Source organism: Nothobranchius furzeri, chromosome 5, assembly GCF_043380555.1.
Source record: "Nothobranchius furzeri strain GRZ-AD chromosome 5, NfurGRZ-RIMD1, whole genome shotgun sequence".
NCBI classification, from domain to species: Eukaryota; Metazoa; Chordata; class Actinopteri; order Cyprinodontiformes; family Nothobranchiidae; genus Nothobranchius; species Nothobranchius furzeri.
In genome coordinates this window covers 54,482,384-54,499,831 of record NC_091745.1, presented here as the reverse complement: position 1 = coordinate 54,499,831, position 17,448 = coordinate 54,482,384, and the positions used below count along the sequence as shown (strand labels likewise).

General features: G+C 41.6%; 1 protein-coding gene across 2 annotated transcripts in view; it reads left to right on the top strand.

Moving 5' to 3' along the window:
• Nucleotides 1-16,749, top strand: part of LOC107378925 (nuclear factor of activated T cells 1) — a 68,805-nt gene extending 52,056 nt beyond the window's left edge. For both annotated transcript variants that reach the window (XM_015949419.3, XM_054740629.2), the window contains exon 10: nt 14,671-16,749. In XM_015949419.3, coding sequence (XP_015804905.1) covers nt 14,671-14,726 — 56 coding nt within the window. In that variant the 3' untranslated portion in view covers nt 14,727-16,749. The remainder of the gene's footprint in view (nt 1-14,670) is intronic.
• The last annotated feature ends 699 nt before the right edge of the window (nt 16,750-17,448 follow it).

Here is a 17,448-nt window from a genome sequence, read left to right as displayed (position 1 = left end):
TTACCACTTCTGTCAAATGGTGGCAGCAGTGGGCGGCAATTGGTGGCCAAGCTGAGGCAAAAGTCTAAGACAAACAAAGCCTAGCCTACAATAAAACGTATGAAAAGCATTGAAAAAATAAAGCATGGCAAGGTCGTAGCGATTAACAGCAGCCCCACATGTGAGTCAATGCTGGAGTCGGAACAGACCAGATGATCCGGAGTGAACTGGGGGGTGAACACTTTAGCAGATGCAATAGGAGGCACTTCTAGACCGCCCACAGGTTTGAGACCGCCACAGCTCCCCAGAAGCACAGACAGCTGGGACACACTCGATTGTAGATGGGTGACATCGAACAGGGCCAGATGGAGCAGGACAACACAGAAACCAGCCCAAATAGAACCAAAACAGAGCAGTGAGCCGTGTTACGCCTCTCAATTAGGCAAATCTGGGACTGGGAGAAACTCCACCAAGTCTCCCAAAGACATGGGTGACACGCACATCCCTATAAAAAGTAGGCACAAACTATTAACAACCAAACTCTAGGCTACACATGTTTTGTGTACCTACTGTTGGTGACCGGTCCATTCAGGTTCAAACTGACTGAGTGATGGTGATCAGGCAGCAGGGACGTAGTTTTGACTGTAGAAGTGAAACCTCTGAAAGAGAGAAACCAGCCTGTACACATGCACAGTACCCTCTGCTGCTGGTCAGCCCAGTTGGTAGCAGGAGTGAGTAATCATCCGGCTACACAAGCTTACCTGTTTTCTGGCACGCATAGGTTAAAGTCTGCAGACTGTTTGGGTTTGTATTTTCTGACTTTTGGGAATGAACTTCATGTGTACTATTTTTGCTTTTGCAAAAGCCACAATTAATATAGTTTTGTGTCTTGGTAACTTTCTCCTACATAGTATATGATCACATGAAAATACCACACAGCAAAAGTTTAGCCAAAAGTTTACCTTTTAGAGAGAGGTCTGGGGTCAGTGTTAGCTTTTTGACAGACCTTGACCAGAACAAGAGCTTGAAAGGAGAACTGGTGAGGTGCAAACAGGGAGGCCCTTATTCAAACAGGAAGCCCACACCGAGCTGCCTGTTCGTAGTAGTCGCATTTACAGGATCTGAATACCTGTGGCATCAGTAAACAGGAGCTGGTCTCCACTTAATCACAGCTCCCCATCTGAAGTGTGTTAGCTCAGTGAAATAGTATCCTGTAGCGACAGATGTGAACAGAAAAGTATGATCCAGTCTGGTGGGATGGGGAAAGCCAATGGGTTTCATAACAGCTGGCAGAGTTTGCTGTCTCCTCCATGCACAAATACCTCCGAAAGTAGAGGATGGAGAGGAGAGGAAGAGAGAGAGATAGAAAGCAGAAGGGGAGGTGCTGAGATGGAAAGTAAAAGACTGGTACAATACCAAAAAAGTAACTGTAGAAGTGAGAGTAAAATCTATCACAAGATGAAAATCCAAATGCAAATAGTATCCATTTTTGAATTTTCCACAACCCCCTCAATAAATGTGCAATAAATGTTTTAATGCTGAGAGAAAGATGGTTCTTTTACACTTTTAATGGTAAATCTCCTGCTTTGTGACATGTGTTTCATTTTTTAGTTATTGAGGGTCAGAGGAATTTCATTCTTTCCTCACATCCAGGAATATTCAGCAAGCATGAGGAGAAGCAGGTCAGCCATAGAAATTAAAGGAGATGGAGACACAGACGGACTCGGGGAAGGAGGAAAATCTGAGGTGGAAGAAAGTAGCGTGCAATCGTGATGATTTTCCCTGGCAGGTTCTCACACTGCCTCTGTTCCTCACACACACACACACACACACACACACACACACACACACACACACACACACACACACACACACACACACACACACACACACACACACACACACACACACACACACACACACACACACACACACACACACACACACACATGTGCTTCTTCTACTACTAAAGCTGTTAAAACCAGAAACAGTAAAAGTCAAAGAAACACACACCAAAAGTTAGAGATCACATTTTCTCCCTCTCCCAGCGGTGGCCGCTCACAGATCAGAGGCTTAACGGAGCAGTGAGTGAACGGGTTTACGTTAGGGGAGGGAACGCACATAACCACTGAACTGTAAGTGTCCTACTGTTGACATGTGACCCACGGCAGCCATAAACCTCAACTGGTCCCTTGACTCTCTGATTGTACTCAGCAGAGCTCAGTTTCACTCAAAACAACATGCTAATAAATAGGAGGGAAAAAAAGGAGGTGCTGAGAAATCAAATAAAATGCAGCTGCTTCACTAACACACAAAATCTCCTTAGTTTCTAGAAATCTTTATTTGCAGTCAGTTCTAAACCTATATAGCCCAAGGTTAACATGCACACTTATGCTACGTTTCATTTAAACACAAAAGGAGCTTTCTGTGGGTTTATTTCAGCTGTGCTGTAATACACGCCCAACTGCTTTATTGGTGGAAGGAAAATGAACAACCAGTGAAAATCATGCAATTCAATTCAAATTCAAATTCAAAAATACTTTATTTATTCCAGAGGGAAATTAGAGCCAGAGGGAAATTAGAGATAGAGATGCGAGAACCATATTTAAAATCTCTGAATTAGTTTCACTTTTACTCAGCTTATTTTATCTTCTTTTAATAAGAATAAACATTCTAAGTAGCAAGAAACACATTATTTTCTGCAGTGTGGATGTGTTTTTTTCATTACCAGCCATGAGCAAGTCCTTTATTTGTGTTTGCATCTTGTTCCCAATCAAATTTATAATCACGGTTTAAAATACACACCCTGCTGTTTCTAGACTCTGTTGATGTCAGGTGTCATTTATAAAAACACAGACCCAAGATCAGTAAACCGAATTCAGCTGCTGTTTAGAACCATTTATCAAACCTCCTGATCAGACTTGAGACTTCTGTTTGGCTGAGACATCCTCTTAAATGAAAATTAGGACAATGGGGTTTAGTTTGGGTCATCCTTAGTTTAAACTATCACATTGATTTATGCATCAGTCCTTTGATGATGATTCTGAACTTCAGATTTGATACAGAACCCTAAACCTAATGATTTGTCATCTAAGATTAGAGCTGTAAGCACTGGAAAAACCAGCTGCTATATGTAAAAACTTTGATCATTAGTGGTGAATGAACAAGCACATTTACCACAGAAATGTTTTTTTTGGATGTTTTTATTACAGCCTTCTACACTAAACACCACACTAATGGCTTTATAATTCTGTCAGGTTCATTTGCTTATATTTTATAGGTTTCAAGCTATTAATCAGGACAGCTTTTGGGATGTGTAAGGGTCCCATTTGCCTGCTTATTGATTGTTTATAAGTAATCAAATGAGATTACTAAATAATTTATCAACACTTTATAAGCTGTAGGAAGTGATGTCATTGATTCAAGATGTTAAATGTTAGAAGTTACTCCAACAATAGATTTGGATTATCATGGGCTCTGAAACATGGAGCAGGTTCTCTCTCCGAGCATCAGTCTAACGGTGAAGGTCGGATCCTGTGATTTACTGGTGGCAGAATTCTGCTTCTGGAAGGGCAGCTTGCTCCTCACGTTTGACTCAGACTGTCTGGAAAAATACAAGGTCCAGATGGATATAACTGTCTGTCTGTGGAAATCAGAGCACACTTTTAGAGGGAAGACAAGAGAAACTTTACCCAGGTTTGCCTCTCTGCACCTTCCTTCCTGTTTTGTGTGAGTCAGTGCACGATGTGCCCTGAGGAGACCTTCTCCTCTGTGTCTCTGAATCCCTGCAGGCGCTGAGGATTTAAAGCTACAGGGCAGCTATCAGGGTCAGCAGGCAGGGTGTTAATCAGATGGCTCTGAGCTTCATGGCTGCAGGGATACTATAAAAGAGGGGCTAGGTTTGTATACTCTGTACACCCAGTAGACTCGCTGTCTTGTATTTGCTGGTGTTGTTTTCTAGTTAGACTGATGCAAACAATCATAACATTTAAGCTGGACCGGATTTTTTTAAACGATGAATGTTCTGGCACCCAAGCAGAAGACAGAAAGAAGAGTTTATACTTTTTTTTTGATGGATGGCAAAACAGAAGGGTTACCCAAAGGCCAAGACGTGCTGCTATACCCGCAGAACACTAAACGACAGGAAGGAGCCTCTCTGAGCCATCTATCTGTGATGGACAGCGAACAATAAAGTGTGCACTGAGGTTACCCCGCTTTGCACACATTGCTTCCCTCCATTTAAATAAAACAAAATAATTCTAAAACAGACAGCAGGTGATTTAAAGACACACGCCACAAGTGCAGTTGTAAATTGTGTTCATCGCAGGTGCACGGCCAGATTCTCACCCAAACAGTTGCAGCCTACTGGAACCTGATTGCTTCAGCATGTTCATATATTATTTTTTACGCCGTGTGCCGATTTGGAAAGCAGACAGACTTTGAGGTGCTAGCGTGGTTCTCGGCTCTGTCAGGCGTGATGCAGAATCAATCACTGCAGCTTTATCAAATGGTTGAGTTATTTCACTGGTTATGAGGCATTCAGCAATTTTAATCACCTTCTGTCATGACTCAGTCACTAAGATTTTTTGTTTTGCTTCGTTTGCTTCATGTTTAAGCTGTGTTGTTTGCCTTTTGTGTGAAGCTGAGCAGCTGACTTTACACACAGAAGCTTTTAGCTTCTCAGATTTGGCAAACTCTTTGATTGGTGCACTGTGATGTGGTGGTCTCTCCTCTGCAGCTGTGTCAATGCATACTCAGTCAAACTGGACTGTGAGGAGAGAAAAACACAAACAGATACAGAAACCTTTTAAATCCAAAACTTTTAAGTATTTACTGCACAAAGTAAATGTTTAAGGGCAGGAAGTGTGACATCATATTTTTTCCTCTTTTTTTGAGTGTGTGTGTGTGTGTGTGTGTGTGTGTGTGTGTGTGTGTGTGTGTGTGTGTGTGTGTGTGTGTGTGTGTGTGTGTGTGTGTTGTGTGTGTGTGTGTGTGTGTGTGTGTGTGTGTGTGTGTGTGTGTGTGTGTGTGTGTGTTCATAAACTACTGAACACATTTCAATGAAATTCTTCAGTGACTGAACATTTTTGGAGGGAACTGTAATAAAGATGGCTACCACAGTGCAGTTAAAGGTGTGGAACACTGATATAAATTTTTTAATGATTCCAATCAGTCACGCTGAGTTTTTCAGTTGCAGGCTGAACATACAAATAATCACCTACACCTATCTCCTGCATTAGCATCTGATAGAAAATAAACGGTGAAACTAGGATTAGAAAGTCCTGACAGATCTACGTCTCGGGGAAGGCTGTTGTTGGTTTAGTGTCCAGGAAATGGCAGAGAATGTCTCGACTAGTAGAAGCTAACTGTTAGCATTAGCAACTCCACAATGTGACAGAACTCCTTAAGGCTTGTTTTATTTGTGGAGATAAAACAGTGGCGTTGCAAAGCAAACAGAGTCAGTGGTAGAGTCGTGTTTCTGTTATCCAATTAGAGGCGACGTGACTAAATATCAGGAAAACAGACTCCAAACCCTGCTGGCTGAAGCTCTCATGTGACACAACTCAAGTTTAGTTCCTGAAACTAAAACAACTGAGCTTTTTTTCTTCTTCGCCAGAGTACGACTTAAGGCATTCCTACTAGAGACCACTGCAAATTTATTCATTAAACAAGTTAACCAAACCTTTAATCAATATTAGCAATAAAATTGGCTGCGACTGAGCTAATTTCCTAGAAACTGAACAGGAATTTGTTGTGTTAAAAGCCGAGAGCAGGGTGGGGGGTAGTTGGTAACGGCAGATATATTGCCGTGCTGACGGCCGGCCGAGTGGGGACGGGGTGTACCGGACCGGTCCATTTTGTGCAACGGCCCACCAGATGGACCTATCCACCCCTGGCAGACAGTTATTCACAACACATATTTTAGGTGTTTAATGATCAAACAAGATATTTTAATATTGCTTAAGAATAATTCTAGACTAAAACAAATACAACTTTATCTGTTCACAATGTTAGATTATTTTAGATTATAATTTTTATGTGAAAAATGGTGGGTGATGTGCTTCTTTTTACCTGCCTTAACCTCTTCAGGTCATGTGCACCAAGTCAACATTTTTTTTTATGTGTTTGTTGGATTATTATTGAAAAATTGCTCGTTATGCAGTCTGTAACGACTACAGAATAAACTCGGAGGAATTAGTGTTAAGGGCACAGGAGATCAGCTCCATGTAAACACCTCCTCTTCATCTTGCCTGGGGATTGAGCTCAGGAGCACACACCCATGGCCTCCTGGGCTCAGGAGGAAATGAGAGGAGGTGGAGGAGGAGGAGAGGGAAGTGGCAAGCCCAGAACGGCAGACAGAATGTGGTAAGATATGGAGAGGCGGAGCTCACCAGTAAAGATCAAAGACGAAGGTTCTGCTCCACTGCAGCCAAAATAAGCTCATCAGTGGCGGGGCGCTGCGTAAAAGTTGATGGTTTTTGATTTTGAATTTTGGACGTTGCTGTTTTAGTACTCTAAAGGCTTTCTAGACGGTCTGGCAACGTTTCAGTGTCTTTAAACCAGAGGAGGCAGACAACCCACCCTTCCAGGGTCATGTCATTATAGGTTCAGCTCAAATCCTGCAGACAAAGCCAATCAGAAACCTTTGGATGGAGATGAAAGGACAGCTCATTTTTCTCATTGCTACATTTGTAATGATTGACAACGTTTATTTGATCGATTTCTCTCTTCAAGCAGATGGATACGCTTTTGATATTTAAAAAAAAAGACATCAAGAAATTACTTCCATAAACTTCTGGTATTGTTTTACTTCAAAATGTCATCTGTACAGTTACAAGTGTAGGGTATTTTTAACCTATAGAGCTCCTGACGTCACGTGACTCTCAGAGAGTAGACGCCATGTTGGCAGGCAACAAAGGTAAACAAAATGAACGGGATCGGCTTGGATTTTACTTCGTCGGAGTTTACTTCACACTTTAAAACCAAATAAATTGTTTTATATAGTCAGAAATTAAATAGACTAAACATGTCCGACCCTTACCGTGCCCCTGGGATACTTTTTAAAAACGCCAGAAGCTGTCGGAGCGGACTTCTTACCGGACCTGGCCAGGGAACGCCTTGGGATTCACCTGGAGGAGCTGGCCCAAGTGGCTGGGGAGAGGGAAGTCTGGGCCTCTCGACTTAGGCTACTGCCCCCGCAACCCGGTTCCGGATAAGTGGATGAAAATGGATGGATGGATGGACAAATAACATAGATTTACATGTAAGTAGTTTAAACAGAGTGCTGTGCTGTTTGAATGTATAAACTGAACGCCAAGAGAAATCACTAGTTAGATTTTTTCCATGAATAAAATAAATATGTCAGGCAGGAGCGTCTCAGGATCTGTCTGAGATCTGTCTCGGTGAGACAGATAATAGCAATCCAAAGTGCTTTTTATGTGTGATCTGACAATTGATCAACCATTGCTTAAAAATTAAACTCAGTTAAGCGGGTTAATTGCTGTGATCATAAAACACGTAAACGGCAGCGCGCAGAAATCACGAGGCACCGTTTTACGTGATGTTTACTTGTTGCTATAAGTAATAAGACAGAAAAAGCCACGCCAAAATAAGTTTAGGAAGCCAACTATGAATCGTATTAAAAGCATTTAAAATAAATACCATACACAGTTGAGGAAATGTTGGTTTAAGTACCTGATATGAAGCGGTCGCTGCATAAGCGAAAACCTTTACTCTCAGGATACCACAGCTTCATTTTAGCCCGGTCACTAGCGTGTTTTATTACAATGATCCAACGTTTGCGGCGCTCCGGATCTGGGGAATCCTGTAGATGGCTCATTCCTTATGTCGTCCGCGTCTGTTCTGCATCCTGGGGCACAACAGGAATCTACCATATTTCCTGTTTGATTGAGTTTAAAGTTAAAAGTTAAAGTCCCACTAGTTGTCACACACACAGATGTGTGTGCGAAATTTGTTCTCCGCATTTGACCCATCCCCTGGGGAAGCGGTGAGCTGCAGACCCAGCCGCGCTCGGGAACCATTTGGTGGTTTAACCCCCCAATCCAACCCCTTAATGCTGAGTGTCAAGCAGGGAGGCATTGGGTCCCATTTTTTCAAAGTCTTTGGTATGACCCGACCAGGAATCGAACCCTAATCTCCCAGTGTCAGGGCGGACACTCTACCACTAGGCCACTGAGCTGTTTTCTGACAATAGCAAATAGTCCAGCTGCGGGCTTCTGCCTGCCAATATGGCGCCGTTTCGATTTGAACTGTTGCATGCCGGGAGAAGTGACGTCAACTCCCGGAGTTCTATATCTTCTAAAATGCATGTAACTGCCAAAGTCCCATTATGTTTGGGCAGTAGCTCCATTGGCACCTCCTAATCTGTCATCCTGAGAAGATTCTGCTGTAGACTTTTTCCAATATTTATCTAATTGTTCTCTCTTTCTACGATGTAGCAGCTGAGGAGATGATTGGCACAGCAATATGGCGGTGACACCTATAGACAATTTCAACTTTGTCTCTGTAAAGATAATAGAGGTTAAATTGGGTTAAGTAAATTGCTTGAAAAGATATTTATATTATTACCACTACTTGTGGCCAATAAGTGGTGATACCCTATTTAACTAGAATGTCACAAAACAAACTTTTGCTCTGCAGCCATGTTTTTCTTTTTATTCTTCTTCTTCTGAAGCTGCGCTGACAGTGGGGGAGACGGAGTGTTTCCACTTGGGAAAGCCCGGGGCTTCACACATCAGCCTGGCTGTGCAGATGAAATATTCTGTCTGTACACATCATCACATCATTAGGCCCAAAGGGATTCCTGCAAAGGTCTAGAACCCGTCAACCTGCGAAGCTCAGATGAATTTATGAAGCACTTTATCACGATGAAGAATGAGCGGAACGCTTTGTCTCTTTCCATCTGGGTTCTTCTGTGGGATTAATGAGCGCTGCTCTGTCCACTTTGCTTGTCTTTTTTCACCCTCTCTATCTCACGTTCTTTGTCCATGCATGTGTTCTGACTTTTGACCCCTCCTTATTTTTGACACTGTTGGTTGCGAGCTGAAGATAAGTGACGCAGTCCGAGCCGCTTGAGCCACGTGTGGGAGGCGGCAAATTGTCCATTAAGCGTTTCAGCAGAGGCCGAGGGAAGATTTGATCTAGTGGGGAAACAAAAGTAATACGTAGCAGGAAATTCAATTGTCTCTCTCCAGCAAGTTGGAGCTTTAGTTTGGCTTCCCCAGCGAATCAATTTCACATGAAAGCCCAAGTTCAGATTAGGTGTAACCGTGAATCTGCCTTGCAGCAATATTTTCAGTCCCTGCACAGATTTGGGTGCATCGGTGTTTACATGAATTGACTTCGATGAGTCAGATGAACTTCCTCACAGGCTGCCGAGAGTCTGATCGCCACAATAGAAGGAAGTTATCTCTAATTTCTCACAAAGCGGGTGTTGTACTACAGGAGGCACAAGTAAGCAGAGGAAACATTTCCCTTAGCTACACGGTGGAGATCCTTGACCTTATGACAACTGCAGTTAATGTTGTGAGAGTATAAGTAAGAGGAGAACCAGGTGGTGCTCTCCACTGCTTCGCTATCAAGAGCATGAGAGTGGGAACAGAAGTCACAGCCAGGAAGCTGCCTTTACAACCTAAAGTTCAGAGGTCGTGTTTTGGAGAGTCAGATGAGGGAAGCCTGGGTGAGGTGAAGTCACTCTCAGTGGGGTCGTTGCCGGTCAGGCCGAATCCGACTGCAGAGGGATTGTGTTACGACACCAAGAGGCTCTGAGGCCTCGAGTCTCACCTCCTCTCAGACCACAGGGCATCCTCTGCTCTCTGAGGAAGCCCGGCTGTTATCGAATCCCAGAGCTCAGCGCTCGCCTCTAACAAAGCTAACTAGATCCCCAGAGCAGGTCAGGTTCATGCTGAAGTCTAAGTAAGTAAATGAAGTCACAATAATGCCTGTGCCCGTTTGGATTTCTGCAGAAGAACAATGCACATTTTTAGCACCTTAACTCATTTGTCTTCAACGTCAGAATTAATGTTGACGTTTAAATGTTAATTCCATAGAACCCTACCCGAAAGTAAACAAATTCATTTCTATTGTTGAAATTCTGTTCAACTATGTGGCTATTGATGTCTATTGATTATAAAAAATATCACCAATGTCATGGTTTAGTGAATCAGGACCCAAGACGTGAACTTCAGAAGGCAGGCCGGTAAAACAAACAAGCAAACAAACAAATGACTAACACCAGAGGCTCACAGAGAGGCTAACCAGGAGTCTGACACCCACTGATGGGAATAACACTGTTTAAAATAACAGCATTACTAAAAATATAGTGTCTTCTTTTATCATAACACCGCTGCTGATAAGAAAATGTGTGCATTACTAATTCAGCAGCACGGTGTGTTGAAGCTGTCATCAGCTGATTGGGAGCCAAAGAGCAGCTAAAAAAAGCTGCTCTGAACTGAAAAAAAGTCTAAAAAACTCATAGAAATTTTAAAAGAAATAAAAAAGAAGTGCTTCAAAAAATAACTCTTTTTAACCATTGCCCTAAATTCTTATTTAAAAAAAAAGGAAAAAAAAATTCAGTTCTTTTTTGTGTTGCCATAAAAAGGCACACCCTTTGAGTCTTATTGCAATAAAACAAGTGCAGTCATGTAGTTTTATAATTATTAATAACAGAATCTTAACTCCACCAGTGCAACAACATTTTAAAATTCATTTTTTCTTACAATGTATTAAATGTGTTTCTGTTATCCCAGATTTCTGATTTTGCTGCTTTTTTATTTGTTCATATACATGATAGCGAAAGGTACAAACTCATGATAAATGCATCAATTTAGGAAGTCAAAATAAAAATTTTGTTTTTCCTAACTGCTAAAAAAGACTGTTTTTGGATTAATAGTATAATTATTTGATGCTCACAGTTTGGATTGATGGATATTCTGTACATCACATGTAAATTTATCATAGGTTTGTTGTTCTTTTGTATTGAATTAAACAGCAACAAAAGAATCTCGTGAACATCAAAACAAGACTAATGTCTATTTACTTGGAGACACCCAACGCTGGATTGTTACCTGATGGGACATGCCTTTTCAAGGCAAAACTTGCTGCAGCGCTCCTTTTTAATTTTTCTGCTGTAACCTTTGACACAGAAACCCAGGAATTGCCTGTTGTTTTTAAATCAGCTGTTTTGAGCAAATTATCTTCCATCTCAGCTGGCAGAGACAACTTATTATAGTGAGTTCAATCTTTATGGGCTACATGCAACCCCAGTGTTAAATGTTAAAGCTGCACAAATGAGTGGGGTTGTCCTCTGAACCGTCACAGCAGAGCTCAGTCATATTCTCGCATCACTGCCACACCTGCTTAAAATAGCCGCACGTATGAGTCCTGACAGGTTCAGGCCGCAGTTCACTGATTACACTGGTGGTGCAGCTAATAAAGGATCTGTTTAACTAACTTGCAGCGCATGTGTGCGTGTGTGTGTTTTCTCTTTTCTTCAGCAGGGGAATATTTGGAGCTCAGTTTTCCGCTGTTTTTGTTTATTCATGAGCGGGTATCCTCCCAGGTTTCCATTATCAACCTGGACAAATGAAAAAAACAACTTCCAGTGCTGCTGAAGAGAGATGCAAAGCTGCTTTGCTTCATTTTTGTGTCACATGATATAGCATGTGCCCTTTTCAAAAATTATAGCAAGCATAAAAAAGCGAGATGTCCCTATGGAAAGGTTCCTCCTACATATCTGATTATTTGATGGTCATGTTTTTTTTAATAAAAGTTCCCCCTCCTCTAAATCTTCACCTTTAACTGAGACTGACATCATTTATGAGTTTATCCTGAAGTGGAAGACGTAAAAACCAAAGTCATTTAAGATCTCTTACACCTGACGAGGTGTTTTTTTGTGTGATGACCTTTTAAGGTCAAACTGATTGGGACAAAGGTGACTCAGTGCACCAGTCTTGTTTTGCTTTACCTGTAGTGAGAAATATATATAGAAGTCATTCAGGTTTTGCAAAAAATTTCTCAGAATTTTCTGCAGCTATATGAACCGCACCATTAGGTGGCTATGAATAGCATGTCAGTGTTGTCGTGAGGTGCAACAGTTGGCCACATCCCGTTTCTTAGATTCTCACATCGGCGACCAAGTGTGAAGATAAAAACTCTCGGGCCAGTGTGTCATCTTCTGGCTCTTTTTTTTCACAGTGGAACATCATTGAGCATACCAATGGAAAATATTAGTTAATCAACAGTTTGAAAATAACACCACAGTTATTATGTAGGTGGAGAAGACGTCATGATTTTTTTAAAACACTGACTGAAAACAGGAGAAAAGCTTGTGAAAAAAGACAAAGAGAACGTTTGTTGCTTTTCGCTGCCGAGCTGTCGGGTTCTCCCACACCATCTTCACAACTACCTGGAGCTGTTTTCTCAACTCAGCAAACGCCGAGCCGAGCAGCGGCACAAATGCTAGATCACCTCATTGTTGCGTGTGCTTGTGCTTCCTTTACGAGCTAAAAATAACCTCGGCGTATAAATGCATGTTTAGCCCAGAGCGAAGCGAGGCTGAAAACAGCCGGCACTGTTGGCACAGGTTGGATTTTTCCAAAGGGAGTTCCTCCTGTTGAGGGAGGTGAGTCCCGACTAACCTGTGTGTGTTCCGTGTGTGCGCGACTCGGAGGGTGTTTACCTTCAAAGAGAGAAGCGCAGGGCTGACAGTGTGTGGCCTGCTCCTATTCAAACTGCACGTGCAATGACATCTACACATGCGTTTTTCTGTCCAACCCTCTTCCATATTTTCCATGCTTGCTTTATTTAATGCTGAAACATTACATCGTCTTTTTAGCAGGTGTCTGAGAATTCAAACCAACTCCTGGTATTGTTTTCATTTGTGTGCTGATGCTTCACTGCTCACCTAACAGTATCTAGTAATAACAAACATCAGGGCCCCTCTGAACCTCAGAGTGGGTGGATTTCCTGTCGCTGGTTTCACCAGACACTCTCTCTCTCTACCTCTGTCGGCGTCTGCATCGGCCTGTCTTATCACGCCGAGCTCCCTGCCGCCGCAAAGCTTCTTGTTTGTTGAGCCACAGGTCTCGAGGCCCTCGCCATCTTCTTAGTCACTTCCCTCTGTTTTGCCAAAGAACACAGCGCAGATAAACGGGGAGAATGATCCCTGCTTGCCTGACTGTGGGAAACGCGCGGGCACAGGAACCGGTGCAGGAAAGACAAGAAGATGACTTGTAAAAACACAGATGTGTGCATGGAGCCGATATGCCTTAGTAAAGACACTGATATGTTTGGATTGCAGCTACTGACATCTTGTATTTGGCACTTTGAATGTCACTATGCAAAGAATTCAGAGCAGCAATCAGTGTGTCAGACCTAAAGGATAAACTAAATGTCCATCACTTACATTCATTCTGTTGATGAGTCATACATCACACTCATGAATAACTCATCTGTCTTCTGCACCACCAAATATCGCTGAATGAATGTTTTTTTTGTTGTTGTTGTTTTCTTCTATATGAAAAAACTGTTGGGTTTTCCTCTGCCTGAAACCTATTCATGTAGCCTGGCAAGCCGTCCTACATAGTAGAGCTGGGCGATAAATCACAAATTAATCATTATCAAAATCTCTGATTCTAATCAATATCAATTTTCCCATGTCAAGGAATTAGGTAATAAAAAAATGAAAAGATATTTGTAGGTTGGCAACGTGACTCGGCGTGATAAATGTGACAGCCCTGTCTAGTGAACATTTTTTTTGTTGTGCAAACATGTAGTTATCATCCGTTTATTGTTATATGCCACAATATTTTAGGCCATATCGCCCAGCCCTAATACATAGTCTGGCCATGAGCTATAGACAGAGCTCGGTCGTGGGGCGGAATCCACGGTTATCTTTCAAACTGCATACTATTGGACAGCGCTAGAACCAATCACAGCAACGAACAACGAGACATACCCAATGCTACAGAAACCAGTCAGCAAAGCAGTCCGCCATGCACCGGTGAAGAAGAAGCAGCAAATACATCCTTTTTTGAACTAAATGACATAGATGCCTCCACCCGCTCATGTCTCAAAGAAAAGCTCAAGTCTAAGTCATTTAAAGTTGTTTCAAAAAAGAGTCGTCGCCATCTTTGTAGTTTTTCTCCTTGGCAGCTCTGGTGCTAAGCCAACCCACGTCTCTTGACAAACATAGAGCGCTGAGATTGGACAGCCCTAAACTAGTTTTGGCCAGTGTTAGACCTGCTGAGGCTACAATGGAGCATGGCTACACCGACCGGCAGAGGAAAACAGCTACGGCTTGTCTAGAATTCTAGGTTAGTTTTTATGATTTTCAGAATCAAATATTCCAGTAAATGAAATGAAATGCCTTTCAACATCTGTCTGCTAAAATGTCATTGTTTAAAACATCGCTGACATAGCGTCAGTCAGACAGAATACACCTGTTGTGTCAGGTTGAATGATACCAGAAAAAAACTCATTTTAACTGGAGATAGCAGGAACAAACCTGAAATCAGCCACGATCTCTTTAGTCCTCAGTCAATTACCAAACTTATGCACTTTAAAATTTAAAGTTCCGAAAATTATGTGAGCTGATGGGACCTCAATAATCCAATTCATTGTTAATGTTGTGGTTATTAATGATCCATATTCCCCATTTTGTCTCCACAGTGAACGAGATCATCAAGAATGACCTCTCCGCCATTTCTGTTCACACGCATGCATAGACATCCAGTCTTCTGCTTCACACACACACACACACACACACACACACACACACACACACACACACACACACACACACACCTGCTGCAAGAGGACGAAAAAGGCTGCAATCCAGAATATGAAGATAGGATCTCCTATCATCACCTGCTCAGACACCTGCTGCAGACTCACACTGACAATCACAGCAGGCTCAATTTCAATAAAAGGGTTACATCTTTTAAAGAAGGGAAGTGATATCAGGGGCAAAGTATGAGACTACACTTGTCTTTATGCACAGCAGATGTTTTTAGTGGACCAAGCAACTCAGTGACTGCATTACTCTTCTACAAATGACAATCTTCATTTCATCTAAGGTTGCTATGTTCATGCATGGACACGCTAATGGGACAGCGAGTGTCGAGCTTCATCATCGGTTCCTTTTGTTTGTGCAGCTACAACTAAACTGGTGCCTTACAGCAGTGACACGTGCAAGCGAGACCCAAAGCCGAAGTTTTTATACGGCTCTTTTGTATCATTTCAAGGATTTGTTTACAGGAAAATGGAATAAAGAAAAGGAAAATGTGTTAGGGGTATGTGAATACATGATAGTTACATATTTCTTGTTTCATCGTTATTATTAATATTATTACCACTGTTCATTTATGCTGAATGTTCTGTATGATATCCTTTTGTATAAACATGTCTGATAAAATATGTATGCCTTAAGCTCATATCATAAATATTTTCTACTTAAGCATTCCACTCTTCCCTCCGTCTTCCCCTCCACGTGTTTTTCATCCTGCGTTTTGCTTTTCACCTTAGTGCCTATTTTTGATTCCCCTCATTGCCATTTCTTCAAGTCCTTGACTCAGATTTAGTCATACAGATGCAAAGACAATCAGATAACATCGCTAAATCTAATGACAAAGTCTCTTTATCACAGGGACTTATAAAAGCAGGTGGCAAAGGCTTTTCCTCCAAGCAGTGAAACAGATGAACGATGCCTGCCTGCCGAACTTAAACAAGAATACCACCAGTTACGTCTTGAACTGCAGGTTTTCCTGCAGTAAGGTAAAAGTTTTTTTTCTACATTTGTTACAAATTCATTTCCAGTGACCCGTGTGATTTCACTGAGGAGTTGGCAAGACTGTTACTTACCTGCAGCTGGCAATAATTGGTCTTAGTTAACCAAAGGATTTTATCTTTGGTGAAATTATTGTCCAAAGCTTTCTTCTTCTGTGTGAAACGTTTAGCATAGCACAATTCCCCAGATATTAAACGTTGTGCACTTTACAGCAGAAACAAAGCAGAATTTCTTGCCTTCAGACCAAATCTTATGGAGTGATTTCCTCAGCTGTGTCAAACTTACTCTAACCATACAAAGCTGCTGCCTTTCTGTGTTGTTTTGTCTTTAGGGGCATGCGCACCAATCTAATGACGGACATCATTTAGCTGAGATTAGTTTTCAGAATAGCTTTCTGATACCTTTTTGAACATAATCTGTCAGAGCATGAGTAAACTGTATGAATACTCTTCCTATTCTGTGCCTTACTCTCTTTTATGGCTTAAAAACTATTGCAACTGTGTAATGCTTTATTTCTGTATAGGCACAAGGTGAAATGTCTTTAATATGACATATTTATGAAAAATAAAATTTGTCTAAAGTGAATTTAATTAACGTGTTCTTTGAAATTGAATGAATAAATAAATAAATGGCAGACTGGTGACCAAAAATATTCTGGTGTTAATGATTTATTCTGATAGCAAAATGTGGCAAAGAGGCTTTATCATTTTATAAATATGAAGTATCAAACTCAACATGTCCTTTCAGTTTTCGTCGAGAATAGCTAATGAGACAGTGCTGCTGTTGCAATTTATAGCTTGAATTAAAGGCATCGGTGATGAGAAAACAGCATTGCTAAGCAACAAGAATGGCATCAGAAGAAGAGTTGGTAACACTGAACAGTAAGGGTCCCTTATTAACGTTACTTAGTGGATTATTAAGCATTAACAAACAAAGGATCCCTTTATTGTGTTTTTAAGGATAGGACAAATGGTCGGGCGGTGTCTGATAATGATGCATTACTTAATATTGGGCAGTTACTAATATTTTTTTAATTAATTTATTATCGCTTAATAATTCTCTAAGTAACGCTAATACAGGGCCCCTATAGTGAAGTGTTACCAAAGAGTTGTACATTAAAAGAAGTGCTGGAGAGGAATTACATTTTGTAGTTTACCTCAGAAATACAGACTGAAAGTTACCCCTTGTGGCTTCTAGGTCTGGCCACCATGGAAGTGTTGATTTGTATAACGTCCCCCAGCTCTCTAGGAGTGATGTGGTGGACGCTGTAATGAAAACGTGTGAGGTAGAAATAATAACAGAGTAGTGTGTCACTAAAACAAGGATTTCGTTACAAAACTCAGGTGGACTAAAAGTATTTACAATAAAAAAGGGATATCTTTATAAGAAAACAAAGGATCTAAGTACAAAAGGTTCTAACAGAAAGCGCCAGCCCAAAAGGGGCTGGGAATACTAACATAAATAGTCCAACTAAAATCCACAACTTAAACGGGAGCAGTCCTGTTAAGCAGAGACGCTCTGACAAGGCCAAATCAAACTGTATGTTCAAGGGTCGAGTTTACCAACGAAGCTAATCAAAATGTGTGCACGCGAGGAGAAGAGAGAAATGGAAACCTTCCATGCCCACACTTCCCTGCAACCTTCTCGCCGTCTCAGCCCAG